Source organism: Thermobia domestica, chromosome 2, assembly GCF_964235325.1.
Source record: "Thermobia domestica chromosome 2, izTheDome1.hap1.1, whole genome shotgun sequence".
Lineage (NCBI taxonomy): Eukaryota > Metazoa > Arthropoda > Insecta > Zygentoma > Lepismatidae > Thermobia > Thermobia domestica.
This window is the reverse complement of record NC_137455.1, coordinates 79,037,189-79,051,429: the sequence shown is the minus strand read 5'-3', so window position 1 is coordinate 79,051,429 and position 14,241 is coordinate 79,037,189. Positions and strand designations below refer to the sequence as shown.

At 34.5% G+C, this 14,241-nt stretch overlaps 1 protein-coding gene across 2 annotated transcripts in view; it reads left to right on the top strand.

The window, feature by feature from the left end:
* blo (bloated) overlaps positions 1-14,241 on the top strand; it is a 248,337-nt gene that overhangs the window by 117,173 nt on the left and 116,923 nt on the right. For both annotated transcript variants that reach the window (XM_081742576.1, XM_081742584.1), the window contains exon 2: positions 68-2,788. In XM_081742576.1, the coding sequence (XP_081598702.1) occupies positions 362-2,788 (2,427 nt within the window). In that variant the 5' untranslated portion in view covers positions 68-361. The remainder of the gene's footprint in view (positions 1-67; positions 2,789-14,241) is intronic.

Genomic DNA, 14,241 nt, shown 5'->3' with positions numbered 1-14,241 from the left:
AGAACACAGCAACCTGTTTCTCTCACTCCGCTCCATCTGATGTTTTGTTTTTTCTTTCTCATTGCAGGTTTGATTCCGAACTCCTTGTAAGGCCAGTGGCTGTGCCGACGTCAGGTGACGTCACTGCTGTAGGCGGCTTGCGTTGGGTGAAACTAGTCAGCCCAATCAGTTTGCGAGATCCTGGCAAGGCGAGAAGAGAACTGCGGAGGGAACGACCATCGTCAGGGCTGGCTTCACTGCTTGGATCTTGAAGAGTGGTGCCTCTTCTCTTAGGAACAGTGGTGGTGGTGTTAGTGTGTGTGTGTGTCAGTGGGTTTTGTTTTCGTGAGTCCGCGGTGATGTTCCTGCCGCGGGCAACAGAATGCCTGGCAGCACTTTGGCTGTGGAAAATCCTGTGAAAAGATCGGGATCATTACGTTCAGAGCGATCGGACAGTTCACAAAAACGGGTGTCTTTTAATAGAGACGTCCATGTGAAAAGAATTCCAAGGGGGGCGGCAACAGTGGACCGCGATGGACGTCTTCAACCTTTGACCGTTCGAAAAGAAAGACCCGCAAGTTCTCAGGAGGACCTAGTGAAAGAAGCAGAAAAAATTCTGCAACAAGTGAATAATATCAAGTGCACTGCCTCCTCTGCACCTTTCAAATACGAAACTCGTTCCTTAGATCGACGCCAACGCAAGAATAACGCGAACAATTCGAATACGGGTAGCCTCGAGCGGAGAAAATTGAAGTCACTTTCAAAGAACAACCGTCTGGATATTAAGAACTTAATCAACAGTAACGAGAGTCGTGGTGGAGGTGGTGGTCGTGTAAGTGACTGGGCCAACGAGGAACGTAAGAAGAAGTTGTCGCCGATCATCGAAACGTCGCCACGAGAGGATTACTTCGAGAAGAATGTCAACAATAAAAGTCCTTCCGGGAGAAATTCAGCCACCGCCAAAAACAACACGATGATCCAAACAGAGACACCACTGCACAGCAGCCAAAAACCGGCGGAGAAGCCCCCGCTGACCCGTGGCAACGTCAATGTGATCGTCCAGCAGCTGAATGAAGAGGCCAAACAGCGGGAGATACTGCGGCGACAGCTGGAGAATGAAGGCTACGACGTCACTCCGAGAGTCATCCCACCCGCAATGGTCACCCCTGGCGATGAAATCAACCACAACAACAACATTCCATTTTCGTACACTGGTTCAGGATTACCACCCCTCGCAACCCCCGTCCGCAAAAAGTCGCCGCCGCTCGATGTATCCAAAACTCCCTCCCCCGCTGGTGATGGCTTGCTGAAGTCGCCCACCGAAGTGATCTACGCTCAAGTGGTAGTAAACAGTCGAGGTGAAGACGGTGCAAGCAACAAGAAGCAGACAGTCCATACTTCGATTCCCACCAGAAGCAGATCAGAAGAAGAACTATCTTCAAGTAACGGCTTTATTACGAAACGACGCTCACCATTATCTGACCGCGAAGAAGACACAGTTGACGAAGGGTTGGGCATAGGGATGGAGTACCGTGGAGCCAGAAGAACACTCTGGGATACATCCTCTCCTAGCGGTAATAACACACATCAAAGAATTGGAGTTACAAGAAGCGATGCCAGCTACAGAAATGATATGTACAGCAATAATACTAGTAGTAATAGATATCATAACAAATCTCTCACTGCCAAGATTTTGGTCAATGAAAATGGTTCTGCCAAAATTACCAATGGATTTTCATCTGATGTGCCCACGCATCATAGAAGTTCGCACAATATAACACGAGTGAATATCAATGGTCGACCAAGTGACAATAATTTGGGATTTGGAACAATTGAGTCTCCTCTCAGTAGATCTCTGCCCGAGAAATATTACTTTGGAGCGACAACAATGGAATCAACGGAGCCCGTAATTCGAACCCCGCTAGGCAAAAAATACGGAAGTGACCTTAACAATTCTTCTTATAGCAATAGTTATTACCATCATCATAGTGCTTCTAGTGGTGGCGGCTACCGCAGTACTAGTGCTTTATACAAAGACTCTAATGTGTACAGCAACAACCGTGGCGAAAGCAACGGCCAAACGAGTGTATTTTCCTCCACAAAGTTAGTAAAAGAAGCAGACAAAAAACGTGACTCTGATCTTCCAGCATCTTCTGTCTTAATTCGTCACTGGGCACCATCAGAAAACAACAGCAAAGACATGTCAATGAAAACGCATTCAGCAAACAAAAGTACAGCTTTTAAGAAGGATAGATTGACCAGAGAGAAAGAGGAGAGATGGAAAGAAACAACGATGATAAAAGAAGAAAAAGGGAAAGCGAATGGAGACATTAGGATAAAAGAGAAAACAACAAATACAGCCACCCTCACAAAAGAGGCCAGCAACAAAAAAGCAACGGAAAACAAAGAGAAAAAGAAGCGGAAAATCAAAATCATCTTTAAGAAGGAGAAGCCCAAACCGGCAGTGGTTGAAGAAGAGGAGGACCCCCTCTCTCGTTACATTGAGTACAAGGGCAAAGACGTGAACCCTGATCCTTCAGTGTCCGGTTCGTACAAATCATCCGGTTATAAATCAGTGTCGGACAATGGTGGCTCCCCGAAGAGAAATGGTAGTGTTCACGAGATGACTGCCAAAAATCACCATAGTACCTCAATCAACATGAATTCTTCGAAACCTAAGGAGGAGAAAATATTACGCCAGCGACGACAGTTTCTGAAGTTCTTGGGAGAACGAACGGAACCGGAAGAGCAGAGGGATTCTTCAGATAGCGAGGGGCTCCAAAAAATGGGCCCCCGGGAATTAGATAAGGTAAGGACATTTTGTTTCCATTTATAACATATATATATATATATTTCAAGAAAATTATTTCCTTTTTTTTTCAACGAAGAAATTTCGTATCTTGTAGTATTTTATTGTCTTGTTTGTATGTGGCCGAATTTTTAGCGTGCGTGTCTTTGGTGTATCTGGTTAAGAGTTCGATTCAAATTAGGCTCAGAATTTTTGGTGCTGATTCAGCATAGCAAGCTATTAGGGAAATGTTTGAATTAAGAAATACAAAAAACTCTGGTTAAAAAAAATCAGAAATACTGGCGCTGGGAACCAATGCGCTGACCATTTGTTAACAAACTGAACATCAACACTGATCCACTGCGTTAATAACCTGTGTTATATTTAGGAATAATTTATGAACTCAACTTCCTTTTCTTCTTCTTTTACATAGTATTATTTAATTTATTAAAAATTAGACGATGAACGTAACGTCTCCACAAATTTAATGGAAAACGAAAAATATTTTAATTTCATTTATCAAAATATTTCAGAAAATAATTCCTATAATTACTGAACGCATCTACTTTATCTGAAGAAAATTTGTATGATCATCAGCACATTTTGGTTATAGTGTCATAGTCCCATAACACATAGTGGGCTTTTAACACTACCTAGTTTAGTTTAGTTAATTTTAAGGCACATATTTTAAACAATTTACCTGTGTGCTGATAATTTTAATAGAACTTCAAAAACTAGCGCTTTATTACTATTAACGAAACGTTCTGATCTTCATATAATTTTTCTTCAGATAAAGTAGACGCGTCCAATGATGCAAGTAATTATTGTGAAACATCTTGATATATGAACATTGATTATTATTTGTTGTTTTGAATTAAATTTATAAGGCCCCGTGGTAGAGCGTTCATCTCTGGTGCATGGAGTCCTTGGTTCGATCTCAGCTCGCACCAAGTGAACTTTATTGTGTACAAACACCTTATGCGTGGGTTTTCTCGGGATTCTCCCGTTTCCGCCCACTTTCTTGATTCCACCATTTTATTTGTTCTTCATCATCACTGTCTCCTTTTGCCTAGCCGGCATAACCATGGGACGTAAAACTTAAAAATTTAATGTAATTTAATTTCATTTCATGAATTAAATTTATGGGGAAATTACGTTCATTGCCTATTTTTTTAATAAAGAAAATAACACTATGTGAAAGATGAAAGGGAATTTGAGTTCATAACTATTTATAAATGTAACACAGATTATTAATGCAACTGGGTCAGTGTTAATGTTCAATTAGTAAACACATGGTCAGAGCATCGGTTCCTAGCACCAGTATTTGTGATTTTTATTTTATTTTTTTTCTTTTTTACCAGAGTTCGACACCTCTTAATTCAAACTTCCCTCTAATAGCTTGTCTAGTTTTAAATATTTTAAAAACACATTGTATGAAGAAAAAGAGTTATAGTTCATAACTATACTTTAATATAATAGCATTGTCCTAGTAGGCAGAATTACAGTCGCGAACACAGTCTCTATTTTTTCAATGCTGACTAACAACCAGAGGGAAAAATTGTTATATTACACTTGTTATTAGCGAAATTAGGTCAGTGTTCATTATCGACTTTAGTAGTATTTAAACAGATTATTCATGCGCGTGATTGAAGACGTTAATAATATAATTACTATATTATGTAGTTATCTAATGCATAGTGGCAAAATTCTCTTAAGCAATAACATGCGCATTTAAGTAGTAGATTCATGCAAATATGCAAAAAAATTGCATATTTTTCTCCTTGTGTAAATAAACTTTTCAGTGCATAAAATTTGTCCAGAAAAATATTCTACGTAGTGGCTTTTTATGCATATAGAAATCACAAATATAGTAACACACTTTCCTATGGAAAGAACAAGCCAATTTAATTTAAAATCCATCCAGGAAAAACTTCGAACTACCAACTGGTGGATATTCTATATGCATAACGATTTTTTTATTTCGTATATTTACATTAATTATAATAAATATTTGCATTAATTATTATGTTTGATACTCTTCAAGTTGCATCTAATATACTAATGAAATTTTGTTTTATTTCGCCATATTCAATCAACACATTATTATTATTTTTATTATTATTATTATTATTATTATTATTATTATTATTATTATTATTATTATTATTAATATTATAAGTATATGTATAAGCTCAACATTAACAAAGCAGCATTATATGGTTCGAAAAGTTTCCTTTGCCACACGTCTATCCTTGCCTACGAATTTGGCACTTCTAATGCCAAATATTTGAACAAAAAATAGTAATGTTTTTATAAAAAGAAAGAAAAGCTAAATTGCTTTACGAAAAAATTATTGATGTTTATTTGTTGCCTCTATCAGGTTCATATCTCGTGAGATTTTTTTCAAGTTTGTAATGTGATGTGGTTTTTGCGACTTATTATGTAATTCCTATATAGAGATACGCGAAGGGCCTCCGCATAATATACATAATAGCCGCGTAAAATCGCTAATAAAGAAGTAGTAAGCGAGAACTTGAGAGAAAAATCTACTTTCCTAAACATAAATTATTAAAAAAGAATCTAGAGAACGTATGTTTTAGCATTGTAACCTTGGCATTTAGAACACCTTCATTATTTAGCCAAAAGTCGTATACAGTACCTAAATTGCTTTCTATTGTTTTTCATTGTAATTTTGTTTAGCAAATCGACCAAGAAAATATTAACCGTATTTAGTGCTCTCACACTAAATCACTGATGGATGAAGTGTTAAGTATATCCACTGCAGACGAATCATTCGTAACGTACGTTTGTGTCGAAGTCGTAGATGTGAAGTAGCTTTTTTGGTGCACGAAAGATGATTCTATTTGATAAGTTTTTAGCAAATGCCGTAGACGAATACTGAAACCTAAAAAGGATTTATATTCATAGTATTGTACTCTGAAACAAAGTTCTAGTGTTGTTCATTTATAACATTTGACGTTGTTTTATAAAGATAATACGTTATAAATACAGACATTCTTATATATTAATAACAATGAAATGCGTAAAAATTGGGTTTACTATATTAATATTTACACAATATCGGCAACCGTTTGCCATGTAAACTGATTATTTTAGCATATTTTATTATGCTAAAAGTGACGTGGCTCTGCTCACTGGTTTAGTGACTAGCGCATGTACCTTTAGTGCATGCGATCCCGGGTTAAATTCGCGGTGTGAGAGCATTTAAAAAATATCGAATACATTACAGTAGCTCGAATTTCAACTTAAGTTGTAAGTCTGCATGTCATGTAGCCTAGGTGTTGAAAAGGGAGGGAAGCTAGCTAAACTTAAACAAACAAACAAACAAGCTAGAAGTGATTTTTATGATATTGATTCAAATTTTTGTTCTGCATTCTTGTTGAAACACACAGGTTGTGAAAGACGATTCTGTATATTTAAGTGGAGTCCGAATCAATTTGGGTTTTCGTTTATAGCGTTGTCCTCCCAACTGAGTTTGACCTGCAACCACTAACAAATAAACCACACACTTTAATCATTATATAGTGTTGTAGGAAGCAATGATGATTTCAGATGATTTCTGCCGGAAGGAATTTCATACGCAAGAGATTAAAGTAGTACTGCAACAATACTGGTAACCCTTATTGAGCAAGATAAGAGATTTGCTCCTGGGCGGAATTTCGTAGCTCGTGGGGAAAATTTCTCTCTGGGCCACTCCCTAAAATCATCGTTAGTACGGAGCCTTACTTGCTTCAAGTTAGTTAACTCATTTACGTCTGAGAAACCCCAAAATCTATATTTCCCATGCATATAATCTGTGTTCAATACCCGGTAAAGATATATGCGGTTCAGATCTCAAGTTAAAATGTATGTTCACTATGTGTTCAATTTGATGCAATCAAATTAGGAACACATTTCAATATGACCCAAGGTTTGAGTCTCCTAGCTAGTGAAAGAAACAGCATTTGTTTACGTAATTTCCTATAAAAGTTTCTGGTTTAAGATATTGAGGCAACCTGTGTCACAGACTTAGTTATATTACAGATACCGAGCATATAACATCTATTTTTCTTCTATGATGTAATCAGAATGAACTGAATGATATTTATTCTAGCTTTGGAACGGCCTGACCAAAGTAAACTTTAATTATTACTAATTTGTACCACAGTTTCGGCAATAATATACGGAGTAGTAATAATTAGTGTGTACTTTGGTCATATTTTATTTGTATTCCAAAACGATTCACTTGGGATTAAAATTTAAAACATAAGACACGAGGACAATGCTAGTTGCTGACATAAATTAGTATTATAAATTTATATATTTATGCCATCTTATTGCCTAAGCTGTTTGCTTAACTCTTAACTTCTTTGTTATCCACCTTTGCATATGAAAATTGTGGCGCATACCTACGTAAAAATATCCTCTTTTCTTTTTTAAAAGAAATCTTTACGCTTCTTAAAGAACAATCTTCGCTTTAACTTTCCTTCAATACGTACACTCCAAATATGTAAACTTGTTCAAAAACCATTTCGTCATCAATGCTTGTACCCATCCGCCAACTCTTCTTGATCCTTTCTCTTATAAACACGGCTTTCATTTCATTTTAGATTCTGTTTCCTATACTAATACTAAATATTGCATTATATTTGTAGACTACTTCTTGAAGAAACGTTTTTCGATAGACTGAACATTAATTTGTTATAATAATAATAATAATAATAATAATAATAATAATAATAATAATAATAATAATAATAATAATCTAGAAATAAGTTTCTGAGAGTAAAGTAGTTAAATTATTCTACAGTCGTGCTCAAAAAATTCAACTCTAAATTAATTTCGTCACTTTTATATACCATTGTTACTTTGTAAGAATGATTCAACGAATGATGTATTTTTGAAGCATTTGTTACAAGATAATGTAAGGGGCCACGGTGGCCCAGTGGTAGAACGTTCACTTCTGGTGTGCGGGGTTCTTGGTTTGATCCCTGCTCAAGCCAAGTAACTTTGTAGTGGACAAACAGTGTGTGCGTGGGTTTTCTCGTGGTTCTCCCGTTTCCTTTTACTTTCTTCATTCCACCGTTTCATTCATTTCTCGTCTTCACCGTCTCCTTTAGCCTAACCAACATAAACGTGGGACGTAAAACTGAAAGATTTCATTTTATTTTTCACAAGTTAATGTATGAAAAGATACTTCTACAAAGATGAATACTCTGTACATTTCAGTAAGACTCGAAAAGTCACTGGTAAATGCCCTGTCATACATACATCATTGTTGTTGATATTGACCATGAGACTATATTTGGTGCTGCCTCGTCTCTAAAAGATGTTTTGAAAGTCTGTCTCGTCGCGTATACGTTTCTATTAGAAGAGCTCTGTCTCGTAGCAAAAGCTCAGTCTTACAACCATAAGTTCTACAAGTCAACCTTCAAACCTAGCATAGCTTGGTATTAAAAGAAAACCATAATTGACTTTTAAATAGCTATAAATAACAATAAGAACTAACATAACATTTTATGATACATATAATAAGCTCAACTTTTTTAATAATGGATTTTAATCATATTTGTATGATAGTAAAACTTTAAAACGTTTAGATTGTTGAGCATTTGTAAATGGATGTTTAAAAACTTAAACCGTTATTAAAATGTTCCCCGAAATATTTAATTACCTATATATTTTGCGAATCATTTAATCAGCTAAATGTTTTGTCAAAATTTTTCATGAGCTAAATGTATTATTAGTAAACTTTAAACATTTGTTTGTTAGTAAACGTTTTAAAACATTGTTGCAACGTTTACAGAAAATCTTTGAAAGTTAGGTAAAATGTTTATTAAAGTTTACAAATGGGTGTTTTAAAACTTTACCCGTTAAACTTTTCAATGTGTAATCGAAAATATATTTCGAGCACCAAACTAGTAAATATTTATATTAACTATATTCTTCACGTTAAGTTGAATTGTATACTTAACAACGATGCTATTGTCACTGAAATTCCTTTGTCACCAATTCGTTCTAATTTTACTGAAAAATTTACCGAAGAAAGATAGAAGCTTAAATTTATTTGAACATGAATGTGTGCATTCTTTGCTTATATTTATACTTAAAAGGTATCTAACTCGATGTACAGCATATTTGGAAACAATACAAACTGGAAATGCATCTAGACGAAACACTTCATTCCATCAGTTCTTCCATAATGTTTCATTTTCGTTAATTACTCGTCTCCTATACCATATAGAACGGCGTTTCTCAAACTGTGGTGCGCGGAATAAAAGTGATCCTTGTTGTTCTCTGAGATTGAACATTAGTCCAAAAATGACAGAAAAATAAAATTCAAGTGAACTGCATATTGCACACTATAATTGAGAATCTCAAATAAGTGTAAATTATACTTAGGCACAAATTCTAATAGCTTATACATACAAATGTGTAATTGTAAAATATTCCTGATAACCTCCGATTATTTAATATAAAAATTAACCTTTTCTTCTATTAATTTCGATATGAAATTAAGGGAATTTTAATTAGTATTATTTTAAAAATATAAGTGCTCAAAACGTTTTTAAGAATGCTCTCGAAAATGACAAAAGTGGTTCGTGGAAGTTATTCCCATTTGGAAAAGGTTTGATTAACGCTGTTCTGTAGCACATAACAACGGGACTTTAGAGAAACTTCTTTTTTTAGATTTTGATTTTATCAATATAAAGTATGCGAAATTTCGTAGTTATAGTTCATAAATAACGTAGACTATACTATCGATGATACATATCTTGTAACATATATATTAGCTTACGCGATATTCACCTTGTATTCCAGCAATGCTCTTATTTGTGTTAATCAGTAAATTAATACGGTGAAGCAGTTTTATGTGATAATAGAACGGAATATTTTATTTGTTGTAATTCGAAACTATCTTTGGTGTATGATAAGACAGTTTGATTCACGGTAGGATCCAATATGTGGCTCGGATGTTACATTAAAGTGTAGCTTCACATTTCATATTAACTTGCTACTGAAAAGAGCACTAAACTCCAAAACAACGAACCAATTTCAGATTATGCTCCTAGATGCGTTTTTGCGAGTCAATTCTCGTTGTCCTCTATACTGTATAGCGTTCCATATTAATCTCAACAAAAGCATAACAGTTTATAGAAATACGTGTAGTGTATTCATAACGATACAAGACAAGGTATCAAAATTCAAATCCGGCGTTCTTGTTGAGACACTTTATGCATATAACAACTGAACTAGTGTTTATGTTATACTTAGACATATATGATTTTCTCTGAGATTTGTACTATTTAATATATACCTTCACAAATGACAGAGTTTCAGCAAAACTAAATAGATAACCGCATAAATTTCAATAACACGTCCAAGATTAAGCAATATACTATATCTAAAGAATAGTTTCCGAACAAGAAACAGAGATTCGAAGTTGTAAGAACTAATTTTAAGAAACATTACTTCCTTGAATAGGATATACAGCTATAGTATATTTTTGTTGTGTTTTACAATATGTTATGCAGACATGCGTCTTTATTTCATTTTCTCACATAAAGAATGCAATAATTGACATGCTAACGTTCATTGTAAATTTTTTGTACGTAATTTTGTTCTTTTGTAACAGTTTCTGTTAGAAAATTACCATAGAATAATCTATTATTTTCTACGTACAGTAAAGAAGCAAATACATTAGAATTACATATCTGCTACTGTTAAAAATTGCCAGTTTCAAAATGAGTACATACTTCCTTATTGAGTTCTTAGAATCTTTAACCAGAGTGCAATGATACTGAGTATATATTATCAAATACTAAGTACGTATATATATTATGTATCGCGTTGTCGCGGGGCTCCCATTTAATTTCTCCGATTGATTCATGAAACTAGAATGGCACGATAATAACATTAATTTCAATGAAATTAGTTAAATTCATTTTAAAGTATACAAATGTACTTTTTAGTTTCACTATATAAAAATAATTCATCTTCTATCTTATAAGGTTAATCGATATTAACGTAAATATTGCATTTTGATTGGAGAAATAGATATTCAGCAGTAATTAACAATAACTCTTTAGCATATGTTGTTAATTGAGAACTTGGAGAAACATTTTTTTTTATAAAAAGAAATGGAATCTTAAGTTTTACGTCCCACGGTTATACTGGTTAGGTTAAGAAAGACGGTGATGATGAGAAGTGAATGAAATGTTGGAATGAAGGAAGTGGAAGGAAACGAGAGAATCCCGACAAAAACCTACGCACACGGTGGTTGTCTACCACAAAGCTCACTTGGCGCGAGCTAGGATCGAACCAAGGACTCCCTGAGCCAGAGGTGAATGCTCTACCACTGAGCCACCGCGGCCTCCAAATTGTTGTAGGATTAAAAAATTTAAAAAGTGTATATTCTGCTTGAACATACGGAAATTAAATAACTGTATTTCCTAAATAAACTTATGGCAATTGATTTGGAGAGTAAGTAGAATAAATAGTGTCTCAAAAGTTGACTGTGTTTTTAGAGGGTTAGTTCGAGTTGTAGAATAGTTTATTCATAGATATAGTTAGATAGCGCCACCTATGCTCTTTACAAGTTGAAACTAGATCGATCATCATATAACAAATACTAAAATAATTCAGATTTTACCCTACAATAAGGATAGTCCATGGCCAAAGTCAAATTCATTCAGCAACTAACAGTAATTTAATTTTTTTAGGACAAAAGGAAATTGATTAAGATTTTACTCGTATTTATCACAAATTTTGTAACAGAGTATGAGAAATTAGAAACAAAACGTGTTAGGTTTGATTAAAGATGTACCTATGAAAAGTGTATTCTAGCTATAGTTGAAGTTACATCTAATGAGTCTATGATTGAAATTTCATCGTCATGAAAACAAATTATTTAATTCTATTATTAATCTATTTATAACATATCCTTTTATATTTATTCTTGGGTTACACGGAATTAGCTGAAGAGTAATCATCTCTAAAGAGCAGATCAGTAAATTTAAAATGTTATTTCATCTCCTGAATTGGAATCACTCGTAAAAGATAAAACGGTAGGAAAACCCATAGCACCGTATGTTATGTTTATTCAATCACAAAAGCATAATAGCCTAGAATGAAACTAGTGAACATTACAAATTTACGTTCTGTCCCGAGCAGACAACTACATGTGTGGATAACAGAAAGGGAATTTGGAGACAACAAACCTGCAAATAACTTTGTAAACATAGAAAAGTAATGTGCAATAGACTGCTTATATGTTAACACATATGTACATACAACTTATTTGAGTTTGGTTTTCATTCTGTACTTTCCCTTCTTGGCCACATCTCATATAAGTACTGTATGTGAGATACATTGTGCTTAGTCGGAAGCAAGAGGAATATGACAGAAGGGAAAAAAAGGATATGAGAAATTTTCCTAATTAACAGGAAATACTTTTCTTTCATCCAAACAATAGCTTTCTCTTTATTCATCTTCAGTGCGTCATCATCATCATCGTTATCATCATTTGCGCAAGTTTAATTTTGCCCTCTTTTCTCCATTAAGATTCTCTCACAAGAAAATAGATAAATTTATTTCTCTAAAGTGTTGTGTGAATTTTAAGGAAATCATCTTCTTACTCTTTATTTCTTTTTTTAAAAAATGTTGAGAATCCAGTAGGTTTTCTTCTTTTGCCTACGCACCAGATGCTACGAATTTGTTCAAGATTCATCAAGATACTTATCTGGATTGGAGCTGATTGACTTGATATAACATAATTAGAGTGAGAAAAATCCATTGTTTTTTTGCCTCATACATTCATAAAATACGGAACAGAAATATAAAAATGAAAGCATTTTTTCTTTTTGTTTTTCTGGTGCTATTTCTAAAGCCAGGAAATGAGAAAAGTAAACTTGGTTACTTAATACACTTTTGTAAGTTTCTTTCGATTTTTTTGTAGTATTCAAGTTGATTTTATCCAGAGCACCAGTCAGAGTCGTCGATTTATGTTTATTAGAATCTGCACTAATCATCATATTATTATCTCATCACTGATAAGTTATTTGCCTCAAATTTAGAAACTTGTATGCTCGTCTGTCCTCTGATAATTTCTTACATTGTATTACTTGCACGGTGATCATCTGCGAAAATATTATCTTCTTTATATCACCCACCAATCTCAATCTTATTTTCTCTCCCTCTCTCACTTATGATATTTTTCTTTTATCTAAATAGCAGTCTTCTTCTCTCTTCTCCTCTCAGTTACAATATCTTTTATCTCCTTCTCTCAATTTCAAACTCCCTTATCTCCCTCTCTTAATTGAAATCTTCTTTTCTCTCCGTTTCTCAATTGTAACCTTCTTTTCTCTCCTTCCCTTAATTGCAGTCCCTTTTCTCTCCTTCTTTCAACTGCAATTGTTTCTTCTCTCCCTTTCTTAATTGCAATCTTCCACTATAAGTACTAGTGCATCACTAAATAATATAATTTCTTCTTAAATAAGTTACTCTAATATCAGTTCTTCTTCCTTTTTTTAATTATATCAGTAATATTATCGTTTTTTCTGAACTTTTCCCAGTACTTCTCTATCCATTCCACCCAGCCAACTTTCTCCATTTTCCTTCATACCCACTTTTCGAACGCTTCCAATCATTTTCATTGCTCTCTCATAATCTCTATATTTCTGGTTTATATATTATAATTATACTATTCCATATTATAATACTCCACATGAAGCATTTGATGAACCGTTCTCTTAACTATATTTAAAGAGAAGCAAAATGTGCTTTCTTTTCTTTCGTTATTTACGGTGTGTCAGTGGTAGATCGCTCACATCTGGTACGAAAGGTCCTTGGTTCGATCTCAGGTAATGTGACTTTATGATTGACAACATTGTGTCCGTGGGTTTTCTTAGAGTTTTCTGTTTTCTCCTACATTCCCTTGCCACCAATTCTTTGGCAACCATTTACTTTCATTGAGCATTTATCTCTTAAGACTTAAGGTCATAAAAGTGGGACATAACACTAGAAATTCCATTTCATTTTTTCGTTATACCTATTCTTTTTATTTCTCGTTTCTGCTTCAATAATACCAAATATAATTATTACTCACCTCTTTGTGACCCTATTTTATATTATTCTTTCATCTAAATAGCAGTCTTTCCAAAGGTTTTTTTCTCCTTAAATTCTCAATTTGGGCTCTATGCACCCTACTTATGTTGCCCATGTAGGCGTCCTGTCCCATCAATATGACATCCTTCCTATTCACACATTAGCAATTTCTTTCACGAAACTACAAGGCTACTTTTATACTGAAAACGATCGTCACCGACTCTGTTTTCCTTTCATTATATTTATATACTTGATACACACTATAACTAGATAAAGGGGAGCACGATGGCACACTGGTAGAGCGCTTACCTCAGGTGCGTGGAGTTCCTGCTTCGATCCCGCTCAAGTAAGTTTGTGGTGGAGTCCGT